Source organism: Sorex fumeus, unplaced genomic scaffold, assembly GCF_029834395.1.
Source record: "Sorex fumeus unplaced genomic scaffold, SorFum_2.1 ptg000033l, whole genome shotgun sequence".
Taxonomy (NCBI): Eukaryota; Metazoa; Chordata; class Mammalia; order Eulipotyphla; family Soricidae; genus Sorex; species Sorex fumeus.
Window position 1 is genome coordinate 207,522 of NW_026606090.1, and position 22,973 is coordinate 230,494.

Genomic DNA, 22,973 nt, shown 5'->3' on the forward strand with positions numbered 1-22,973 from the left:
CGGGCAAATGCTCTGAGCAGCATGCAGAAAAGGTACTTTCCAAACAAGGATATAAATACTACACATTGGCATGCTCAGTACTTATCTTTATTTAAACTGTATCTCTGAAAAGCAAGTTACATAAATCCCAGTCTGATTTTATAAAACCGAGTAAAGAAACATTTTTCGAGTTGCTTGAACTGCCAAACTTGAGGAAATACTGACACCTTGTGGGAAGCCAGAAAATATTGCACTAGTTCTCCAACTAATGGCAGGGACTGATAATTCCGTATTTTCACCAAGTTAGGAATTTTCCTAGAAATGTATCCATTTTCCTAGAAGACATAGCTGATGTTTAGACTCCATCTCTTTGTTAATGGCTACAGTTCAGCCAGAAACAAAATTAATTTTATTAAATAAACACAATGGGGAAAGCATCAAAGAAATTGTTTAGTGGAGAATTGAAAACTTCCTTGGTTAAGACTCCTGGTCTTCACTTTAATTTTCATTCCCTGTGTGCTCGGGAGCCTCCCCAGCCGCGCTGGGGACCAACCAGGACACACCTGGTGGTGTCGGGGAGGCCAAGTGGTGCCAGGGATCAAACCTGGGGCCCTGGGTGTGACAAGAATGTGCGCCAGCCCTTCGCACTGGTTCCTCAGCCCCTAAGTAACCATTTCAATGACCTACCAGGGACGGGATACTGCCTGCCTACTAGGACTGGGGGTAAGGGGATGAGAGAGAGAGAGAGAGAGAGAGAGAGAAGGCATTTATTCATTACACACTGTTATGTTATAGCAGTAGAAGGGGAGAAAGGTAAAAATACATCATTTCATTTCACACTGACATGTTCAAGCTACTAAAAGCATAGCCTACCTGAAATTCAAAAAACCCTGTTTTCAAAGCTTCTTTGAACATCATCTTTTCAAAGTTTTGATCTGTTTTTATAATTCCTGCATTCATTTCACTATTGAATGGGGAGGAAGGGGAAAAAAAAGATTTTTGAGTTTAAAGGCAAGCACATATGGGTATAAAAGACTGCTGATATACTAGCAGACAGTAACATGGGAATAGTTCCTGAAATGCTCAAAGCCACTTCGCCACAAGCCCTCCTTCCTGTTCCTTAGACCTGCCGATTGCAGGGTCACAGAGACGGTCCAGGGGTGAAGGCCCCGCCTTGCCTGCGGCCGACCCCAAGCACCACTGGCTGTGGCACACACACGCTCATGCCCTCCAACGGTCTCCTCACTATCTGGTTACACTGCCGTTGTGTCTGACTTCACTCCTCATGGATGGGTTTGAAACTGCATTGATAGAATCTCTCTGGCCCAAAATGCGACACGTGAACAGCTCAAGTAGTCTATGGTCACATTTAACTACATTTTTTGTTTATTTTTTGCTTTTTGGGTCACACCCAGCGATGCACAGGGGTTATTTCTGGCTCATGCACTCGGGAATTACTCCTGGCGGTGCTTGGGGGACCATATGGGATGCTGGGAATCGAACCCGGGTCGGCCGTGTGCAAGACAAACGCCCTACCTGCTGTACTATTGCTCCAGCCCCTTAACTGCATTTTAAACTACAAACAAGGCCGGAGAGATGGGACAGAAGATAACGAAGGCGCTGTCAAGCAAGTACCCTGGTTGGATCCCAGGTAGTACGTGGTCCCCGAGCACCACCAGGAGTGATCTGGAAGCACAAGACCAAGCTGGCCCTTAAGCACTGCCATATACACACAGTTCTCTCACGCTGCCCCACACCAGGTTACAGCCCAGCCTGTTCCTCTCCCCCTCCTGCCCTCCTCACACTCCACTCTACATCATCACATTCTTCTCCAGCCTTTCTCCTCTCGCGGCGAAAGAAAACATTTATTTTTCAAGAAGCCCTGCGCTCTGACAGCAGCTACCTCCTCTGAATTCCCTCTATTCCAATTATACTTTTAGCTGGTTGGGAAAATGGTTTTCTCCCCAGCTAGTCGACAATAAGAATCAAGTCTCACTCATTTTATAACACCAACACCTATGCAGGTTCCTGAGAGATACAGGCTGACGGACGTCTTTTGAAGGGGGAAACAGCCATTTCCCACTTCTAATCAACTTCTCTCCTTTGACCTACGCTAGTGAAAGATGGCATGGTAAAACGGTTTAGGACAATGGGCTTCAAAAACAAAAACAAATGGAAGCAAACCCTATTCCAATTTGCAAGCACTAGCTCTAAGGAATTTCATGAAATACTTAATTTTCCTAAGACTCAACTTCATTATCATATGGAGCCAAAGTTATAATATGGAGCCAAAGCTATTACAGGCATAGTACCTAGAATAAACTTGTGAAGAATAGTAGCTATTATTATCATCTAACTTTTTTAAGGGGGTCGGGGAGAGAGTAACTTAAAAATGCACCAGACTAAGGAACTCGCAAGGGCCAGTGATTCAGGGTTCTCCAAGTCACCTGGCAAAGACCCTGTCATTGAAGGTGCTGGCAGCGCCGCTCCTCAGGCTGTCCCAGTTGGCGACCATTTCTTTCACCCACTCTACCCAGGTGTACAGGCGGAGGATGCCTGCGTCTGCCATGGCTTCCACGAAGTTGGCATCTTCAACGGTGTCACCGGCGTCAGCCAGCGCCAAGCGCATTCCTGGAAGGAAAGAGAAAAACTATGATTTAAAACATGGTTACTAAGTGGGAACTGAGCCATAGTACAGCAGGGAGGGCATTTGTCTTGCACGCGACCAACCCGGGTTTGAACCCTGACACCCCATATGGTCCCCCAAGCACCCCCAGGAGTAACCCCGAGCATCACCATGTGTATCCCCGCCCCGACCCCCAGCCAAAATAAAACCTCACAATGACTAAATACCAACAATGTGGCCTGTTACCTACATAAGGAATAACCAAAGTCTTAAAGGACAAAACAACTCAACGGCAAAAATAACACACACCAAGAGCGGGCCTGTGCTGTTAAGGCACTTTACCCCAGGACTACAGAGAACAGACCAACAGACCCACAAGGTCCCAGGAGAACCACTAGGAGTGACCCTGGGGTAGCCCCTGAACACCAGCAGGAATGGCCGAAAACAAATCAGAAAGGCATTTGAACCATCTGTTTTGATTTGTATGCACTCAGTATCCAGATGTGTGTCTTCCCAGGCCTGTTGGATTAACGACACAAAAGTGATCCCTAATGAGGCAGAGGAAGAAAATGAGAAACTGGGAAAAGAGATCCCTACCAACATCTCAGGCTCATCTGGAGATGGCAAAATATTGTATTTTAATGCATGACAACATACACTGGCATCTACGCCCTAAAGGTATATTCTTCTAAGTTCTCAACCAACAAAATTTTACTTCTCAGACTAGGGAACATACCTCAGCCAGCAAAACCCCATGGGCCAGGAGGCACCAGGACCGAAGTGTTAACTGCAGGCACTCCTGGGTCCCAAAGCACTGCCAGGTGGGGTCCTAAACTTAGGACCTAAAGGTCATAAACTTCGGTCTAACCTAAACTTCCCCTATTTTTTTTAAAAAAAGAAAAACACCTTCTGCATTATTCCAAAAGAAACGTTCAAAAACGTCAGCAGAGCGAGAGAGCCAGTTAGAGGAGTTTGGGCCCTTGTCTTGCAAGCCGCGGCTCCAAGTTTGATCCCTGGCACGCCAAATGCTAACCTGGTGCCATAAGTAAGCCCTGAGTCCTGTCGAATGTGGCCCCAAAAAAACAAAAGAAAAAAAAAAAAGAGAGAGAAGATACTGAGGGCCATGCAGATAGTCCAGAGGAGTTCGCCCTGACCTGCACAGGGCCACAATTCAGTCCCTCCCTATCTCCACACAGCTGCCTCCCCAAAAAAGTAGAGTACATAAAGGCGGCGTGGTTGTTTCCTTTTCCTTTTCTTGGGCAGTGCTGAGGGCTTACTCCTGGCGTGGTCTGGGGGACAGTACGTCACACTGGGGCTAGAATCCACTACCAGGCAAGTGCCTGCCCATGCTCCGAAGTTTTATTTATTTATTTAGAAATATCTCTCTCTCTCTCTCTCTCTCTCTCTCTCTCTCTCTCTCTCTTTTTTGCTTTTTGGGTCACACCCAGCAATGCACAGGTGTTACTCCTGGCTCTGCACTCAGAATTACCCCTGGCAGTGCTGGGGGGGGGGGGGGGGGGGCATATGGGATGCTGGGAATTGAATCTGGGTCGGCTATGTGCAAGGTAAACGCTCTACCTGCTGTGCTATTGCTCTAGCCCCTACTCCGAAGTTTTAAATAAATAAAGACTAATCATCTCAGTGTGAATGTTTTCCTGAAGATCACATCAGCAATGTTTTTGAGTGTCTGGTCACACCCAGTGGTGCTAAGGCGCTACTCCCCACTCAGGGGTCACTCCTGACCACGCCCGGGAGGTGGCAGAAGGAACTGGTACTAAGGATGGAATCTGGGTCCCCTGCGTGCAAGCCCTGCCCAGGAGCCTGCCCACTGTGCCATCTCTCCTACCCTTTCATCTACTGGATTTTGTACAACAGTTTTTTGCTTTCTTGTATTTTATCAATTCACATTTTTCATCATTTTTCATGTATTTTCAATATTATGTTGTCCGTATCAAGGGAAAAATTGTGAGTGCTTTCAAATAATTGGTAAGAGAAAAAGAAAAAAGCACTACAACTCAAAGAACAATTTTCAAGTACCTGTGAGGGAAATCAGAGCTGACACAGTGTTACTGTGTCATTGAAAAAACACACACTCACCGTCGGCTGAAAACTTGTCAATAGCTTGGGTCAGAGTGAGAAAGTTGCCTGTAGATTTTGACATCTGAAACAGAGAGCAAAGACAGGTATCAGAAGACTATATATACTGGAGCTGGAGCAATAATACAGCGGGTAAGGCATCTGCCTGGCACACGGCCCACCTGGTTGGTTTCTGTTTGGGGGCCACTCCTGGCAATACACAGGGGTTACTCCTGGCTCAGCACTAAGGAATTACCCCTGTCAGTGCTCAGGGGACCATATGGGATGCTGGGAATCAAACCCAGGTTGGCCATGTGCAAGGCAAACACCCCACCCACTGTGCTATTGCTCCAGCCCCATCCAGCCCATACTCTTAAATGGAAGATTTTTAACACCCAATTTGTGCTATTGTTATTAAATATTTTAAATAGATTTTCAACACTCTGATTTTCTTATTTTTCATTTCTTATTTTTTTCCTTTGTTGTTTGGATTTTACTTTTTTTTTTAACTTTTATCAGTGAAACACCATGAGGTACAGTTGTAGACTTACAAATTTTTGTGCTTGGGTTTCAATTATACAGTGATCAAATACCCATCCCTCCACCAGTGCCCATTTTCCACCACCCACGGGTCCCAGTATCCCTCCTACCCCCTATCCCCCCCCCATCCCACCCTGCCTCTGTGGCAGGGCATTCCCTTTTGTTCTCTCTCTCCTTTTGGGTGTTGTGGTTTGCAAAAGAGGCATTGAGTGGCAATCATGTTCGGTCTAGAGTCTACTTTCAGCATGCTTCTCCCATCCTGGGGGGATCCTCCCAACACCCCCCATTTGGTGCTCCCTTCTACATCTGGGCTGCCTTTACCCCTAGAGTGTGAAGCTCGCCTCCAAGCCATGGAGTAAACCTCCTGGTACTTATCTCAGCTATTCTTGTGTGTTAGTCTCCTATTTTGTTACTTTATGTTCCCCAGATGAATGCCATCTTTCTATGTCTATCCCTCTCTTTCTGACTCATTTCGCTTAGCATGATACTTTCCATGTAGTACCACTTGTATGTAAATTTCATGACTTCATCTTTTCTAACAGCTACATAGTACTCCATTGTGCAGATGTACCAAAGTTTCTTTAACCAGTCATCTGTTCTTGGGAACTCAGGGTTTTTTTTTAAAAAAAAAAAAAAAAAAAAAAAAACACTTCCTAAATCTAAGAAGCTTGCTTTGGAGAGTTTGAAAGGAGGACTGCAAACGAGACTCACCTTCTCGGAGTTGAGGAGAAGATGCCCGTTTGCTCTCACCGCTGCCGGCCACTTGTCACTGAACATTTAAATATATTGAAAAATAGAAATAGTAACACAAAGACACCTGGCACGGGGAGGCGCAATAAGCTGCTCCTAGACCCCACAAGGAAACAGCAGTCACAATGACCTCTGGGAGTATGGGGAGAATGGAAGGGAGTTTTGAACGCTGGTGCTCAGGGGGGATTCCCCACACAGGGTCCCAGGGTCCTTCCCAGAGGTGCTGGGGGAGAATGTGTGTGTCTGCACGCAGACCCTGTGCTCCACCTGTTGACCTTGCTCTCCGCCCAGATTCTTGACAGTTTCTGTTCCTGAATTGTTTGGATTTGGACATTCTGGCTGCTGCATCCCGGGAGCCACCAAGGGTGAGAGCAAGGCCTGTTGGGGGGGGAGGGGGAGGGCCTGCCGGCGTCTGGCTCTGAGCTCGGGGCGTCGGGAAGGGTCCCCCTCTGCAAACAGGATGCTACTACGGGTCTTCCTCAGGGAGCAAAGAGAAAATTATATGAACTACTAAGAGATGAGATGAGCCGCTGACGCAAGCACTTAAGTGAGTAAATAAAGCTTTTAAAAACTAGATACAAGTTGGGGTGGGAGTCATGATACAGCAGGGAGGGCGCTGGCCTTGCACATGGTCAAGCCAGGTTCGATCCCCAGCACCCCATGTGGTTCCCTGAGCCTGCCAGGACCACAGCATGGCCCAGAAACAAATGAAAGCCAAAAACAAAAGCAAAATACCATGATGCATTCTCCATCCCAGAAACAGAAAGGCTGCTCGACCTGAAGTGTGTGTGCTAAGCTTTCTCCACTCTGGAGAAATCCATGCCCTCTCCTGAATACAACCCTCTCCCTTGCCCTCTCCCCTCATTTTCTCTAGAAAAAGTTCTTTAAAATAAAACTATTTAAAATAAAATTATTTGACTTCCTTTAAAAAAAAAAAAAAAAGCAGGGCTGGAGTGATAATACATCAGGCAGAGCGCTTGCCTTGCACACAACCAAGCCAGGTTGGATCCCCGACATCTCATCTGGTCCACCAAGCACTCTCCTGAGTGCAGAGCTAGGAGTAACCCCTGAGTATCACCCCCACTTCTCAAAAAAGAAGCTTCTTAGGGGCAAGAGAGATAGTGTAGAAGGTAAGGCTTGTCTTGCAATCAGCCAACCTGACTTAATCCCCAGCATCACACAGGGTCCCTTGAGCAATGCCAGAGGTCACTCCTGAGCACAGGGCCAGGAATAGCCCCTGAATACCACTGGGAGTAGCACCAACCCCTCCTCCCCCCAAAAAAAAATTTCTGGAGGGTCCAGAGAGCTAGTACAGCAGGTAGGGCACCTGTCTTCATATAGACAACCTGGGTTCGACCCCCAGTATTCCATATGGTCTCCCGAGCACCACCAGGAGTGCAGAGCCAGGAGTAACCCGAGCCTCGCTGGGGTGGCCCAAAAACAAACAAAAAAAAAGGGTTTCTGGATAAAACAGTAAGAAGATAACCGATTTCTCTTGAGGCTGAAGCAATAGAATAGCAGGTAGGGAGTTTGCCTGCATGCGGCCGACCCGGGTTCGATCCCCAGCATCCTATTTGGTCCCTAAAGGACCACCAAGAGTAATTCCTGAGTACCCCAAAAAAGAAAACAGAAAAAATTTTTCTTCAGAATATATTCAGTGAAACATATTCAGAGGACTGCCAGTGGTCACTTACAGGGTCAGTAGACCCTGAGCACTGGTAGAGGTGACCCAAACCACACCTCACCCCAAAAGAACCCAGGAAAGAAAAAGGATATTGGCAACTCTATATAAACCCTCCACAGTAACTTACTACTATCTGACACCCACAATAATAATCAATAAAGCCAATCCCCATCTTTATCAGCACTCACCTCTGATCTGGCCACATGGCAACATGATTATAAAGGTAATAGGAAAGATGGTTTGGGACAAGATCCTTGCCGGAGACACGAAGATCCACAGGATACCAGAACTCAAACTCCTGCCGTAACTGATCTAATTTTCCCTTCGGGATTTGTGTCTTAGGAAATGGAGCATTCTTAAAGAAAATATAATCCCAAACTTCCTTGGTCATTTGTTGTGGTCTGTATTAAAGATAAAACAAACAACAATGACAGAGTACAGACGTCCTTTCTTTGAAAGAAATCCATATTTTAAGACCCATGAGTTTGGTTACAGTCACAAATGAAAACAATTAACTCCAAAGAAAAACAAAGGTGAGAGACAGTGCAGGGTAATTAATGCCTTGGCTGTAGTCTTCCTGACACTGCACATGGTCCCCGGTGCACCACCAGGAGTGACCCCTGAGCATAGAGCCAGGAGTAAGCCCTGAGACCTAAACCCTTCCCCCCACAAAAAAAGAAGAAAAATTAAAACATGCTATAAATTTTTTTCTATCCGGTAGGAAAAAAGCATAATCATCATGACAAAAGTCTGTAAAATGAACTCTTACAAAAATCTAAGTATGGGGCTAGAGCGATAGCACAGCAGGTAGGGCATTTGCCTTGCATGTGGCTGACCTGGGTTCGATTCCCAGCATCCCATATGGTCCTCCGAGCACCACCAGGAGTAATTCCTGAGTGCAGAGCCAGCAGGAATTACCCTGAGCATCAACGCCGGGTGTGACCCAAAAAACAAAACAAAACCAAAAAAACCAGAAATACATAAATTAAAGATCACAGAAAACAGATAAATAAAAAGATCACGTCTCAGGGCTGGGGAGATGGCACAGTAGATAAGGCACTTGTCTTGTACATATCGGCCCAGGCTCCGATACGGTCCCCAGAGCCTCCCCAGGACTGATCACTGAATCCAGAGCCAGGAGTAAACACACCCGGTATGGCCTCAAAATGAAGAAAAAACAGAAGTGATCCCTAAGTACAGAGCCAGGAGGAAACCCACCAGGTTTTACTTCCCAAAAAAAACAGGGAAAAATAAGATCGCAGCTCTCTCTCTCTAAGAAACGATACTGTGTTCCTTATTCCTTGGTCCCTCATCCATTCACCCACCTGATGCCCAGGGGGGACTCGGCCTGCCCGCGCAAGTGACCCCCCTGCAACAAGTGTGCGACTGTGTAGAAGGCCATGTAGATGGTGGAGTCGGAGAGAGACTCGATCAGCCACTGCTCGTCCCACGGCAGACGGGTACCTGCACGAGGGAAGGAGGTTAGCGCCAGTGGAAGCCAGGACGGGCTGTGTTGACTGACTCTGCGTTTCCAGGGAAGGCTCTGTAGCATTTATAAAGCTGCTGACTTAGGGGGCCAAAGCGATACAACAGTGGGTAGGGAGCTTCCTTTGCACGTGGCTGACCCGGGTTTGATTCCCGGCATCCCATACCCGCCAGGAGTAATCCCTGAGTGCAGACCCAAAAGGAAGTGCTCATCATCACAGAATAGGGAGAAAAAAAAACTAGGGTGAGTGAGGGGCCAGAGCAATAGTACAGAGGGGAGGGCAAGGCGGACCAGGTTTGATCCCTAGCATTCCATATAATCCCCTGAGCTGCGCCAGGAGTAATTCCCGAATGCAGAGCCAGGAGTAACCCCCGATTATGGCCAAGTATGACCCAAGAAGCCAAAAAAACAACAAAAAAGATTTTTTTAAAAGCACTCATTTAGAAAACTGTTGTATATACAGACTTTAACGGCCCCAGGACGAAATACAACAACCTTCACACACTTCCCTCTTATTGTGGTCAGAAGATGCTCGCTGGTTAGGTGGGTGTTTGAATACCATCTGTAATAAACTACTGTGAATTACTTTATGAAAATAAAATGTATAAAAATTGTAAAAAAAAAAAAGCACTCATTTAGAAAATTCCCAGATTTACTTGAATTCTTTGGGAGGGTGGGGAATAGAAATACCAAAGAGTCAAAGGACCAGAATCCCTTTATGAAAAAAGGAATACCGGGAAAGCTATACTGGAGAGAGGGCAACTCCTCTCTACAGTAGGAGTCAGTAAGGGACTGTAAGCATCCTGTATGCCCTCACCTCTAAGGAAACCCAGAACTGCCACATCAGTAAGAGCAGGGCCAGGTAAGTAACACAGCTGGACCCCCAGGACTGCGTGCTCCCCTTCCCCATTACCATGGTGGCAACGGGTAGGCCATATCCTCGGACCCGACCATCGAACCCTCCAGTCTATTGGCCAAGGATGTCTGGGGGCAGCCCCCTGACCTGCTGCAGAGCCCCACCTCTTGGGAGCCACGTCCCCCAGCGCTGCCCCACCACCACCACCAAGAAGAGTGAAAGCACTCATTTGCTACACAACTGGCCAAGGCAAACCGATTACTCTGAGGTGGATTTACCTAAACCATAGGTCCTGGAGCAAGCATGCTCTTGGAGCCAGTCTAAGGTGGCTTCGAAATTCCTCCTGGTCTCGTCACAGAATCTGAAGAGAATCAAAAACACGGCATCTTAGGGCCGAAGAAGCAGGTAGGGCAACTGCCTTGCTTGCAGCCAACGTAGGTTCAATCCCTGCCATTCCATATGGTTCCCCAAGTACCGTCAGGAGTAATTCCTGAGTGCAAAGCCAGAAGTACCTCTGAGCATCGCTGGGTGTGACACCCCCCCCCAAAAAAAAAGACATGGCATCTCTTTTTACCTTCCCAGTCCTTCCCAGTCAGCCTCCCCCTTCCCTTCTCTGTCACTGCCGCTCAGCTTACGTTTCCAGGTTCTTCAGGCACTGAGACGTCTGCTTCTTCCAGTTCTCTTCTCCATAATCCAAGTACCTGGCAGCAGACATATTAAATGAAATGAATCAAGTTCGAAAACTGACCTAAGTGATGCCAGAAAGTTTCTTCTGGCTATAAGAGACCAACCATCAGGCCAGAGAGGACACCTGACAGTACCGCACACATCTGACCCAGGTTCAAGCCCCGGCCTCCCATGTGGACTCCCAAACATTGCTGCGAGTAGTTTCGGAGCACAGAGCCAGGAGCTACCCTTGAGCACCACCAGGTTTGACCCCAAAACCAGGAAAAAAAGACTAACCACTGATCACACAAGGCCACGACGCACTCATCTGAAGACCTGGACATAACTTGTTTCTCTGGTTCCATGTAAATAAATGCATCTTTCTAAGTGAATATAAATAAAAGCATATCAGATAATACTGTCATGTGAGTCATTAGTCTTCAAGAGTAATAAAAAACAGGGCTGATGGGGCTGGAGTGATAGTACAGCGGGTAGGGCATTTGCCTTGCATGTGGCTGACCCGGGTTCGATTCCCAGCATCCCATATGGTCCCCTGAGCACCGCCAGGAGTAATTCCTGAGTGCATGAGCCAGGAGTAACCCCTGTGCATCACCAGGTGTGACCCAAAAAGCAAAAAATTTAAAAAATTAAAAAAAAAACAAACAGGGCTGGAGCAATAGCACAGTGGGTAGGGCATTTGCCTTGCACGCAGCCGACCTAGGTTCAATTCCTAGCATCCCATATGGTCCCCCGAGCTCCGCCAGGAGTAATTCCTGAGTGCATGAACCAGGAGTAACTCCTGTGCATCACCAGAAAAGCAAAAAAAAAAAAAAAAAAAGAGTGACAAAAACAAATTTAAACGCCTTACCACCAATAAACCAGAGCCCCACCTGGCCTTGTCCTCAATTTCTATAGCACACTTGCTCTGAGTAGGGGTGAACCAGGGCCAGAGAGACAGAAATTTAGTAGGTGGGATGTGTGCCATGCACATGGCTGACCCAGGATCAATTCCCAGCACCACATATGGTTCTCCAGTCCTGCCAGGAATGACCTGTGTGTGCAGAGCCAGGAGTAAGTCCTGAGCACTGCTGGGTGGAGGGACGTGAACAATGGTGAAGAGATTGGTGTTGGAACACTGCATGCTTGAAGCTCATTAAAGAACAATTTTGGAGCTCTGTAATTCTGATTAAAAAATAATAATTATTATGAAAAATAAATCTACCACACTTCATTTGGAAAAAAAATATTTTGGTGAGGCCGGAGAGAGGGTACAGCAGATAAGGTGCTTGCCTTGCAAGCAGCCAGTCATGGTTCAATCCCTGGCACCACCTACAGGCCTCCAAGTCGTGCCAAGAGAGATCTCTAAGCACAGAACCAGGAGTGAGTTCAGAGTACCACTGGACACGGTCCAAAAACCAAAGAGGAAAAAAAAAAAGAGAGAGAGAGAGAAAAGAGAGAGCAAGAAAGGGGAAATCCCGTAAAGTAAATCAATTACATAATCCAAGTTGGAATAGGAAAGGCAGGGCTAGAACAGGAATCCAATAGCTATTTAAATTAAACGAGAAACTAAGCAGGTCTCCTACTTTCTACCACAGAACTATGCATTACCCTTGATACAGCTCAAGGTTCTGCTACCGAACTCACTGCTAATTAATGTTGAAAAGTCTGTGTCCTAACAGCATTCCTCCTAAAACACTCTACACAATCTAGCTTTTCACATACATTGTCAATCATCTTTCTCTGAATTGTCTTCTTCACATCTTGAACCTTCTGTCCTTTAAATCCATCCACCAACATTATCTAAAAGAATAAGAAATGGAAAAGAAATATATATACACATATATATACATGTATATATAAATCACAATTAAAATTTGCTTTCCCCCAAAAGTTTTTATCAGACTAAATTTACTTCTACCCCCCAACTCAAAATACTCTCGAGTGAAATTTATCATTCCATAACCATAACTTCCTATTTTGTCATCGTCTAGACAACTAACAGCCATGACACCCCTTTTTGGGGGGGAAAGGGATAGGAATAATACAACCATCATGAATGCAACTGGGAAGGAACACATGCTTCCCTCCCATTTCTCGGGCTTCCAGGGAGAGAGTTCCCTCACTAACTCTCTTCCTGAAGGCTTTGGACAAATAACACCTCTGGGGCAGCCCAACCCACTGCAGCACCTGTTTCCACCCCACCCGCGGTCGGAAGTGTTCTCCTCAGCCTGGCATGATGGACTGGAAGGCCTACTCTTTTGCAAAGCACATTTTAAACTTTTGGGAAATCTCATTCCAGTGAAGGATTAGCTTGCCCACGGCTATCACAGATCTCATTGACAAGCTCCTCCCAGCTGTTATCTGGCCTCCTTCAACCTGAAGCTTGGGCCTCCCTCAAGCAGCTTCAAGCTGACACGGGAAAGTTGCACTATTCTGCTGTTGCCTTAAAATCCTCCAACGTCCCAACCTGCTTCCTTCCTATATAACTCATCCCCGTGAAATGAGACTAGGGGTCCTGAGGGCGAGCAGCAGAGAGCTTGACTCCTCCAGCCAATGGGAGCCATGTGGACCATCCCCCATCTGTCCCCAGCCGGTTCTCTGGCCCATCTGAGGGAAATCACTTTATGTCTCAGTCCCTCAATTTCCTCACCTGCAAAATCAAATAGTACCGACTTGGCAAGACTACCATTATTATTATTATTATTATTATTATTATTATTATTATTATTATTTTGGCCGTGCCCAGTGAAGCCTGGGAGATCGTGCAATGCCAGGCTTGAGACAAGGGGTGCTACTCCAGACACAGAAGAATATCCCTGGCCCCCGTTAGATTAGCTTAATAATTTAATATATAACTACTACATAAATGTTGATTTCACCAAAAGCATATAAACCACTATATATATATTATTTTTTATCAGTTTTAATAATCTAGAAAAATGAGTGCAATTGTAAAAGTAAATTCTCATTCATACCCTTGAAAATCACTGCAGGTCAGGGACATAGCTCAAAGGGCTAGAAGGCATGCTTTGCAATTGGGAGGCCTGGGTTCAAGTCCCAGCATTGCATAATCCCCAGAGTACCACTGGAACCAACCCCCAAGCACTGAGGCATAAGCAGTTCTTGAATACCGCCAGGAGCAGCCCCGCAAAAAAGAAGGCCCAGGTATCATACGTGTAAACAAGGTGAAACTCATTGCACAATATGAACTTCATTTTCTCAGGAAATGTATTTGGGGGTAGAGGGCTGCAGAGTTAGTACGGGGGGACGCTGTTTGCCTTGCAAGTGGCTTCCCCTGGTTCAATCCCTGGCACTGCACCTGGTCCTTCAAGCACTGCCAGGGATCACTCCCAAGTACAGAGCCAGGGGCATTTCTCGACCACCACTGGTCAGGGCCACAAAACAAACCAAAATATTCATTCCTTAAAGAAAACATACAAATAATTTCTGTAAATTCTATTGGATCAAAAAAATATAAACCACACAAAGGAGTAAAGAAATAGATTAATGATAAGATTTCCTTTTAGTGTATGTTGAAATAATATTAAACTTTCCTATATTCCATCTAAATCTTTAAGATGATAACCACAGAATACAGAGTAAATTAAAATAAACACAAACAACCTTAAAAGTATTATGTATATTGGGCTGGAGCAATAGCACAGCAGGTAGGGCGTTAGCCTTGCACGCGTCCACCCAGGTTCGATTCCCAGCATCCCATATGGTCCCCCAAGCATTGCCGGGAGTAATTCCTGAGTGCAGAACCAGGAGTAACTCCTGCGTGTTGCTGGGTGTGACCCAAAAAGCAAAAAAAAAAAAAAAAGTATTATGTATGGAGAGGTGATATAGCAGCTAAGGCCCTTGCCTTGCATGTGCCCAACCTGGGTTCAACCCCCAGCATCACCCATAGTCCCCTGAGACCCATATGAAATGATCCCTGAGCACAGAGGCAGGAGAAGCAGGGAGCACTGCCAGGGTGCTCCAAACTGCCATACCCACAAAAAAAAAGAAAAGAGTATTACTTACACCATCATAAAACCCTTTCAAATATAACTTCTCCTTTGCTTCAGCGAGTTTTTCTCGGTCATTCTGGCTCTGAATTTTCAACTCCTCACAAATGGTTACGGCAGAAAGGTTTCCAAAACCTGGGATCTCCATGACTGGCACCTGCAAAAGAACAACAATGGTTGATGGTCATGAGGAATAAAAGCAGATCTCTGGCTCTGCCATCTAGGGAGCTATTCAGATTTGATGTATCACATGGCACCGTCACACACCACACAACTGCCCGGTGACTAGCTTGCAGATAGGAACAACTTTTTTGTAGGCCACACCTGTAGTCAGGGCGACTCCTGGTTGTACACTTAGAGGTTGAGAGAGAGGAGAGGAGAGGAGAGGAGGGGAGAGGAGGGAAGGTGAGGAGAGGGGAGAAAAAAAGGGCGTGCCTGCCATAGAAGCAGGCTGGGGTAGGGGGAAAGTTGGCAGGGGAGGAAAACTGGAACACTGGTGGTGGGAAATTACAGTGGTGCAGAGATGGATGTTGAAACACTGTAGGACTAAAACCCAATTATCAACAGTTTTGTAATGCTCTATTGCACGGTGATGTAATAAATATCATAAAATACATATAACGTGGGCTGGAGCGATAGCACAGCGGGTAGGACGTTTGCCTTGCATTCGGCCGACTTGGACGACCCAAGTTCGATTCCTCTGCCCCTCTCGAAGAGCCCAGCAAGCTACCAAGAATCTCTCACCCGCATGGCAAAGTCTGGCAAGCTATCCGTGACGTACTCAGTATGCCAAACACAGTAACAAGTGTCATAATGGAGATGTTACCGGGCCTGCTCGAGCAAATCGATGAACAATGGGAGGACAATGATAGTGACATACAACATATTTATAATAGACTATAAAGAGAGAGAGAGAGAGAGAGAGAGAAGGCAGGAAGGCCATGAGTGATGCAGGCCTGACGGACGTTGGAGGCCAGCGCCCTATCCCCACACTCTCCCCTGCAAGCCCCAAGACGTGCATCTCCCTTCAGTGCTCTCCAGGACACACCTGACATCTGTGCTGCTCCCTCCTCAACTCACCTTCCCGCTCCCAGCCCTCCCTGGCATGGCACTAGCTACATAACCAACACAGAGGTAAGGCAGACGCCATGCATGTGGCTAAAGCCAGTTTAACCCACAGCAGCCTTTGTGACCCAAGAAGCCAGGCCGGGAGTCACTCCCAAGCAGAATCAGGACTGGCCCGATCACCACCTGGTGTGGAACAAAACCCTCTCCAGCCCCAAATAAAAAATATATATTATTAACAGTGAAACCAGTAAAATGACATAACCAACCACATTGGTAGAGAGTATTGATTTTGGTTTATAATGTCTTCTGGGTCTTTTTTTTTTTTTTGAAGGAAATAAGGAACAGAATTTATAGTGTAGGTGGCAGGAGGGCAGCAGGCGAGACTCAAGGGCAGACTGCCTCTTCCGGATTCTGCAGGAGAGTCATCTGCTAGTAGCTAGCTGTTTCCTTCTGCAAGCACTGATTTATGGAAACCTAAATGCTCATGGGTAACACGGCAAGCACTCATCTTTAGAGGATGGAAAACAGACCCACATCATTTATCATAAATCTGATGTTGCAAAAACGTTCTTTGTTTCAGGGTAGCAAGTGCCAAAGGGAACGTTTATTGTTGGATCTTTCCTTCCTTCTGATCCCAAGGCAGTCACCAAATTAAAGAAGTAAACGCATTCTTCTTAAGGGAGGGGGGCTTGGGTCACAGCCAGTGATGCTTAACAAGCCGTTAGCAGTGCAGGGGCTGAACGGGGACGAGCAGCGTGTAAGGAAGGCGTCTCACTTCCAGTGCTCTCAGCCTCAAAGCAACAACGCAACTCTTCCGCACACTCCCTTTTGGTCTGTGCTCCACTACTTATTCGGTTTCGCTACAAGGAAAAACTCAACTCCTTCCTTTCCAACAAAGACACGGATCCCTGGGGCCCAAGAAAGAGCCCCAAAGCTGGAGCACAAGTCTCCGATCCCCGGGATTACACAGGTCCCTGGAGAGGGGTTGCTATCACTCTGGGCACTGAACCATCGGGCCCAGTCACAGGAGCAGAGCCCGAGACCTCTGAAAGGCAACCCACTCTCCAACAGCACAACACACATCGCCCAGGGACTCACCGGCTCAAACGGCAAGACCATATCATCTCGGATTCCGTATTTTGCTCGTAAGGCCTGCCAAAAAAATGGTACAAAGAAACAGTAATGGTCAAAACTCCACTGGCATAATTGCTGAGAAAAGCACCATGAAATTTTATAAAAATTGTACCCCCTTAATAAGAAATCTATGACTAAAATCTCAATGCTTGAGTAAGTGTGAATGGCTTAGAGGATGAAACTACGGAACCAAATGTTCAACACACACACACACACACTCTCTCTCTCTCTCTCTCTCTCTCTCTCTATTTTTTTCATGTTTTAAATTGCAATTGAAAATGGTATATCTGAGATGGTTTGTCAAAAAGTCTTATGGGGGCTGGAGAGATAGCACAGCGGGTAGGGCGTTTGCCTTGCACGCGGCCGACCCGGGTTCGATTCCCAGCATCCCATATGGTCCCCTGAGCACCGCCAGGAGTAACTCCTGAGTGCAGAGCCAGGAGTAACCCCTGTGCATCGCCAGGTGTGACCCAAAAAGCAAAAAAAAAAAAAAAAAGTCTTATGAAATTCATCACATCACCGAAAACTATGAACCACCAAGTTAGGAAAAGACATTTAAAAAACCATAAAGGCCTATTTCACTTTATACTATGGGAAAAGGTTACCAGGTTCCAACAACTGGCATTTTGGTAAAGGTCAAACTATGGAGACAATAAGAAGATCAGTGTCAGAAAGGATAAGAGAAAGACAGAAAAGCAGAGTTTTTTAAGACAACAAAAATACTTGATACAATACTACAATGAAGAAATTGACATTTTACACCTGTCCAAATCTACGCACTGCATTGGACAAAAAAATGGATCCTTGACCACAAAAAAAAAAAGAAAGAAAGAAATCAACAATGTACCACTCGGGTGAGTAGCACCGATCGATCGTAGGCAATCTATGCAGACGCTGGAACAAGAAGCATCTAACCTATTCCAGAAGTCAGGAAGATGGCTCAAACAAAGGGCTCAAAGGAGCCCTGTACTCACTCCCTAGTACATGGCTCCCAAGCACCCTGAGGAGCAACTCCCAAGCACCACACCAAGAGCAGCCCCTAAGTACCAGTAGGTATAGGCCCAAAACAACAGAAAAAGAAAAACCAACAATAACAACAACCCACGATTCTAACAAATATAACATCCAAGGGCTAGATAGTACAACAGGCCAAGTGTTTTGCCTTGCATGAAGTCGAACTGAGTTCAATCTCCAGCACCATATACGGTGCCCTATCCCACACCAAACACCGCCAGAAGTGATCCCTAAGTACCTACTGGTACTTAGGGGCTGCTCTTGGTGTGGTGCTTGGGAGATGCTCCTCAAGGTGCTTGGGAAGCCATGTACTAGGGAGTGAGTACAGGGCTCCCACATGCAAAGCATGCACAGAAACAGAAGCACCACCTCGTACGGTCCAAAACACAAGTAGTAAATATTGAAATTTGAAACCTTAGAAAAACATAGAAAATGAAGAAACAATTTCAAGAGAGCAGTTCCAAGAAAGCTTAGTGCTTTCAGCCCAATCCCAGGGACCGTTCAGCAGTAGCTAGGCAACAAAAAGATGACAGGAAATCAGAACCTGAAGTCGTGATTTTTCACTGTGACAATGATAGCTGACATACACAGGTGCACAACACCACTATGACAATGACAGTTGGACCTGATCACTCTGGACAAGAACTGAGTGCTGAAAGGTCAAGGGATATATGTATGATAGATATTCAATAACAGACTGCAAACCACAGTGCCCAAAAAGAAAAAAGGGAAGATAAGAAACAGAGACAAATAGAGAAGGAGAGAGAGATAAAAATAATTATCTGTTATAAATGCAGGCTGTGGGGGCAGTGGAGGGTGGGAGCTGGGGCCACTGGTGGTGGGAAACTTGCACTGGTAAAGGGATGGGTATTGGGACACTGTATTAAAACTTAGTCATGAACAACTTTGTAACTGCGTACTTCATGATGATTCGACAGAAAATTTTTTTAATTTAAAATTTAAAAAAACTAAAGACCTTGAGTTTGATAAAAAAAAAAATATATTAATAATAAAATAAAATAAAAATTTTTAAAAAACATGAAATTCAGATACTCACTTGCTTCTTCTTCAAGTCTCTGAGGGCAGCAAAATCATCAGGGGAGTCGGAGGGGACACTTGTGACGACACCGGTGCCTTATGAAAGGATGCGCGGAGTTAACGACAACCTACAGGTGACTTCCAAAGCAGTCGAGAGAAAAAAGAAACTCCTTACCTTTATCCTCCTTAATGGTGAGCATTGGGAGAACGTAGATGACCTTGTAAGATGTCAAGGGCGCAGAAAGCGAGGCACCAATTATTTCCTGTGTGAGAAAAGGGTCCATGGAAAAGGGAAATTTATTTTAAGCTTTAAGATGTAAAGCAATGTTAAAACTGAAGTTCCAAGAGGCTAGACAACAAAAACATCTGGACTTTGGGGAGTCAATCGTAGGCCACTGCCTTGCATGCAGCTGACCAGGTCGACTCCCAGGTTTAACCCCAACACCACACTCATAAGGTGTTTGATCCCCGGTTTCTTCCAGAAACGACCCCTGGGCCTGCAGAGTCAGGAGCAGGCGCTGAGCCCCGCAGGGTGTTTTTCCTAAACAAACAAGCAAAACCCATAAGGTCCCGGGGGATAGGTCTGGGCAACAATATATATATATGTCTCACACCCAGCCCCAGTTTCCATCCCCAGCACAGTGCTCAGGAGTGACCCTGAGCCCCAAACTGGTGTCAGAACCAGCCCCTGACACCACAAGGTGTGGCACCCCCAGGCCCAAAACACAAGCACGCAGCCAGCTCCCCTGGGGTTTGATCCTGGGCATCCCATATGGTGTGTCGTCCCCCCAGCACCGCCAGGAGTAATTCCTGAGCACAGAGCCAGGAGTACGCCCTGTGCATTGGCCTGGTGTGGCCCAAAATTAAACACAAAAATTCAAGTCTTTAAAATATAAAGAATAAAATATACTCAGAAATAATAACAAGTAAATAAACTCTAAGAGCTGTTAGCCATCCACCCAGGTTTAAGCAATTTACATTACTCTGATTTAATCAATTAGATTAAATCCGTGAGGTAACATAAGATCAATGAACCAAGATTTTTTTTTGTTGTTGTTGTTTTTTGAGGAGAGGCCAGAAGGCGGCTCCCAGTGTGTGTGCTCAGGAGGTCCAGGGGTTTCGAGAAGCCGTGGGTCCGTTCAATGCACGATGCTGCTTGGGCCAGCTTGGGAGTGTGGGGGACCTCCAGGCCATACCCCACAGTGCTCAGGTGCCTGGGGGGGCCGCACCCTGCAATGCTTAGGGGGTTGATGCGGAGGCAGAAATCCAACTCAGTCTGTACTATTGCTGTGCGTGCTTTCCGAGACATGTTTCTCAGGGAAAAAAAAAAAACAGCTGCGATTCGGATTCCACCGGAAATGGAAGGAATCATGCTTAAAATACTATAATACCTGATGACTCTATTAAATGTCTTTGTGAAAGCTATCTATATTTTTCAACCAGGAAGCACTCACTACGCTCATACATAAAACCTTATGTATGGTTTCATTTGGGGGGTTCAGGGAACACATGGGGCGGTGCTCAGTGCTGACTCCCGGCTCTAAGCTCAGGAATCATTCCTGGCAACGCTGGGTGGGGGACCATATGGGCTGCTGGGAATCAACTGTGCGCCAAACAAATGCCCGACCCACTGTACTATCACTCCGGCCCCTGAAGGCGGTATTTAGGAGACAAGTTATACAACAAATATTCGTCACAGCAATGAAAAAAGAAAAAAAAAGAAAAGAAAACAATCCTATGGGGCTGGGTCGATAGCAGAGTGGGTAGGGCATTTGCCTTGCATGAGGCCAACCCGGGTTCAACTCCCAGCATCCCATATGATCCCCTGAGTACCACCAGGGGTAATTCCTGAGTGCAGAGCCAGGAGTGACCCCTGTGCATCACCAGGTGTGACCCAAAAAGAGAGAAAAAAAAAAAGTCTACTCCAAAATGCAGATGCAATCCTCAGTTATAAAATTCAACACCAGAACCCAGACATGGGAAAGCACAGGTTGAGCAAGCGGATTAGGTCAGGAACTGGAGAGGCAGGGCTGGGGAAGGCACTTGCCTTGCTGGGGGCTACCATCTCTCCTCAAGTTCCCCATGCATGACTGAGTGTGACCCCCAGCACAGTCAGAAGGATGGCCAGCTGTGGCCTACACCACCACCCCCCACCAAAACCTGATGAACACGGGAGTGCTTTCGGCAGGACTAAAACTATTCTACAGTTTGATTTAGATGATGCTTACAGGAATGTAGGTAAAGAATGTAACACAATTACAATCTACAAAACTGATGTCATGGATGTTCAATTAAAGCCTGTTTTCCTGGGAAGGGCGCGTCCGCAGCTTGGGCCACAGTGAGGTGCTCACAGAACCATGCAGTACCAGGGATTGAGCCCAGGTCGGCCACAGCAAGACCAGCGCTATAACCCTGCACAATTTCTCTTACCTCAATTCCTTATGGTCTCCTCTCAAATTTTATTGTTAAAATTTCCTGAGCTGGAGCGACAGTACAGCGGGTAGGGCATTTGCCTTGCATGCAGCTGACCTGGGTTCGATCCCCAGCATCCCACATGGTTGCCCTAGCACCGCTAGGAGTAATTCCTGAGTGCAGAGCCAGGAGTAACCCCTGAGCATTGCCGGGTGTGACTGCCCCCTCCCCGAAAAAAAAATCTGCTACAGAGACAGAGAGATACTACACAGGGGACAGAGAAATACTATGCAGGGGACAGAGAGGTACTGCTTGCTCAGCAGGTGGGAAGCGTGCCTTGCATCCTACAACCAAAACTAAAAAACATTCTGCTCCAATAGCAAGTGTACCGTGCACTTACCTCTCCCATGAGTTCCTTGACGACAGGCACCACGCCGTTGTCTCTGGTAAAGCCCTGGAATGACATGTTCCTGGCCGCCCTCTGCGTGCAGATGAATATATCGCCACTCGCGGTCTCAAACCCGATGTACTTGATGTCAGGGTGGACCCAGCAGTTGGTCTGCCCAAACATGGTCTCAGGGCGCAGAGTTGCAGCTACCAAGAAGATGTTTTTGCCTTTGAGACCACTAAGAGGAGAAAATAAAAAAAAGATTTATGCAAAAGGCTGCTGTGTATTCCCCCACATACCTGAGCGCAGAAACAATGACATAGGAACTGCTTGGCATGCCTACCTTAATTTAGATGGGTAAGGTTCAAGCACTTTCAGTTTGATTAAAGAATATTCCTGTGGTCCAACACCCTAAAGAAAGAAAGAAAAAAAAAAAAGGAGAAAGAATTCGTAGCAAATCTCCTCACATATGTGACATATCTGAGATGGGAACTTCCTGAGTTTTGTTTGTGTTTGGGATGCTTAGAGCTTAGAGCTTATTCCTGGCTCTGACACAGAAACAACTCCTGGAGTTGCTCGGGGGACCATATGCGGTTCCGGGGATCAAGCCTCGGTTGACCGCTTGCAAGGTAAGCGCCCTACACACTGTACTACAGCTCTGACCCCTGAGATGTGCTATCACTGCTCTATCCTGATTCTCCCAGTGAAGGACTGGTGCTAACCGTGTCCAGATGGAAGTCTCAGAAGGCACTTGGGAAACCACCCCACACCCCACCAGGAGAGAACGGCTGAAGGAGAAATGGACACTGAGTAAGGACGGTCTGCTGAGTAAGATAGAGGGGAACTGGTAGAATAATCAGTTAAGGGGCTGGAGCCACAGTATTGCAAGCAGGGTTTTTGCCTTACACGCAAACGCAAATTCAATCCCCGAGCATCCCATATGGTCCCCCGAGCACCACCAGGAGTAAATTCCTGAGTGCAGAGTCAGGAATAACCAATAAGCATTGCTAGGCATGACCCAAAAAGACAAAAAAAAAAAAACCCTCAGCTAAAAGCGATTACCAAAAAGTTGTGATATAATCAATACCTATCCCACAAAGCAATCATCACAGACATGAACTGGATCGGGACAAATGATGTGCTTTCTGACTAGCCTGGGTACTTTCTAATAGCCTGACACAAGGAGTCATCATCTCACTGAGTATTTGGTTCATTTGCGAGATGGGGGGCAGGGTGGGCCCACACC

At 46.4% G+C, this 22,973-nt stretch overlaps 1 protein-coding gene across 2 annotated transcripts in view; it reads right to left on the bottom strand.

Annotated features, from left to right (window-relative positions):
• The window catches only part of LARS1 (leucyl-tRNA synthetase 1), a 65,820-nt gene that overhangs the window by 22,792 nt on the left and 20,055 nt on the right, over positions 1-22,973 (bottom strand). For both annotated transcript variants that reach the window (XM_056116681.1, XM_056116680.1), the window contains exons 9-24: positions 22,071-22,138; positions 21,740-21,965; positions 19,103-19,190; positions 18,947-19,023; positions 16,840-16,893; positions 14,690-14,830; positions 12,386-12,463; positions 10,961-11,046; positions 10,633-10,698; positions 10,276-10,358; positions 8,981-9,119; positions 7,844-8,056; positions 5,933-5,990; positions 4,703-4,766; positions 2,427-2,610; positions 853-943 (exon numbers count right to left, since the gene is read on the bottom strand). In XM_056116681.1, coding sequence (XP_055972656.1) covers positions 853-943; positions 2,427-2,610; positions 4,703-4,766; positions 5,933-5,990; positions 7,844-8,056; positions 8,981-9,119; positions 10,276-10,358; positions 10,633-10,698; positions 10,961-11,046; positions 12,386-12,463; positions 14,690-14,830; positions 16,840-16,893; positions 18,947-19,023; positions 19,103-19,190; positions 21,740-21,965; positions 22,071-22,138 — 1,716 coding nt within the window. The remainder of the gene's footprint in view (positions 1-852; positions 944-2,426; positions 2,611-4,702; positions 4,767-5,932; positions 5,991-7,843; positions 8,057-8,980; positions 9,120-10,275; positions 10,359-10,632; positions 10,699-10,960; positions 11,047-12,385; positions 12,464-14,689; positions 14,831-16,839; positions 16,894-18,946; positions 19,024-19,102; positions 19,191-21,739; positions 21,966-22,070; positions 22,139-22,973) is intronic.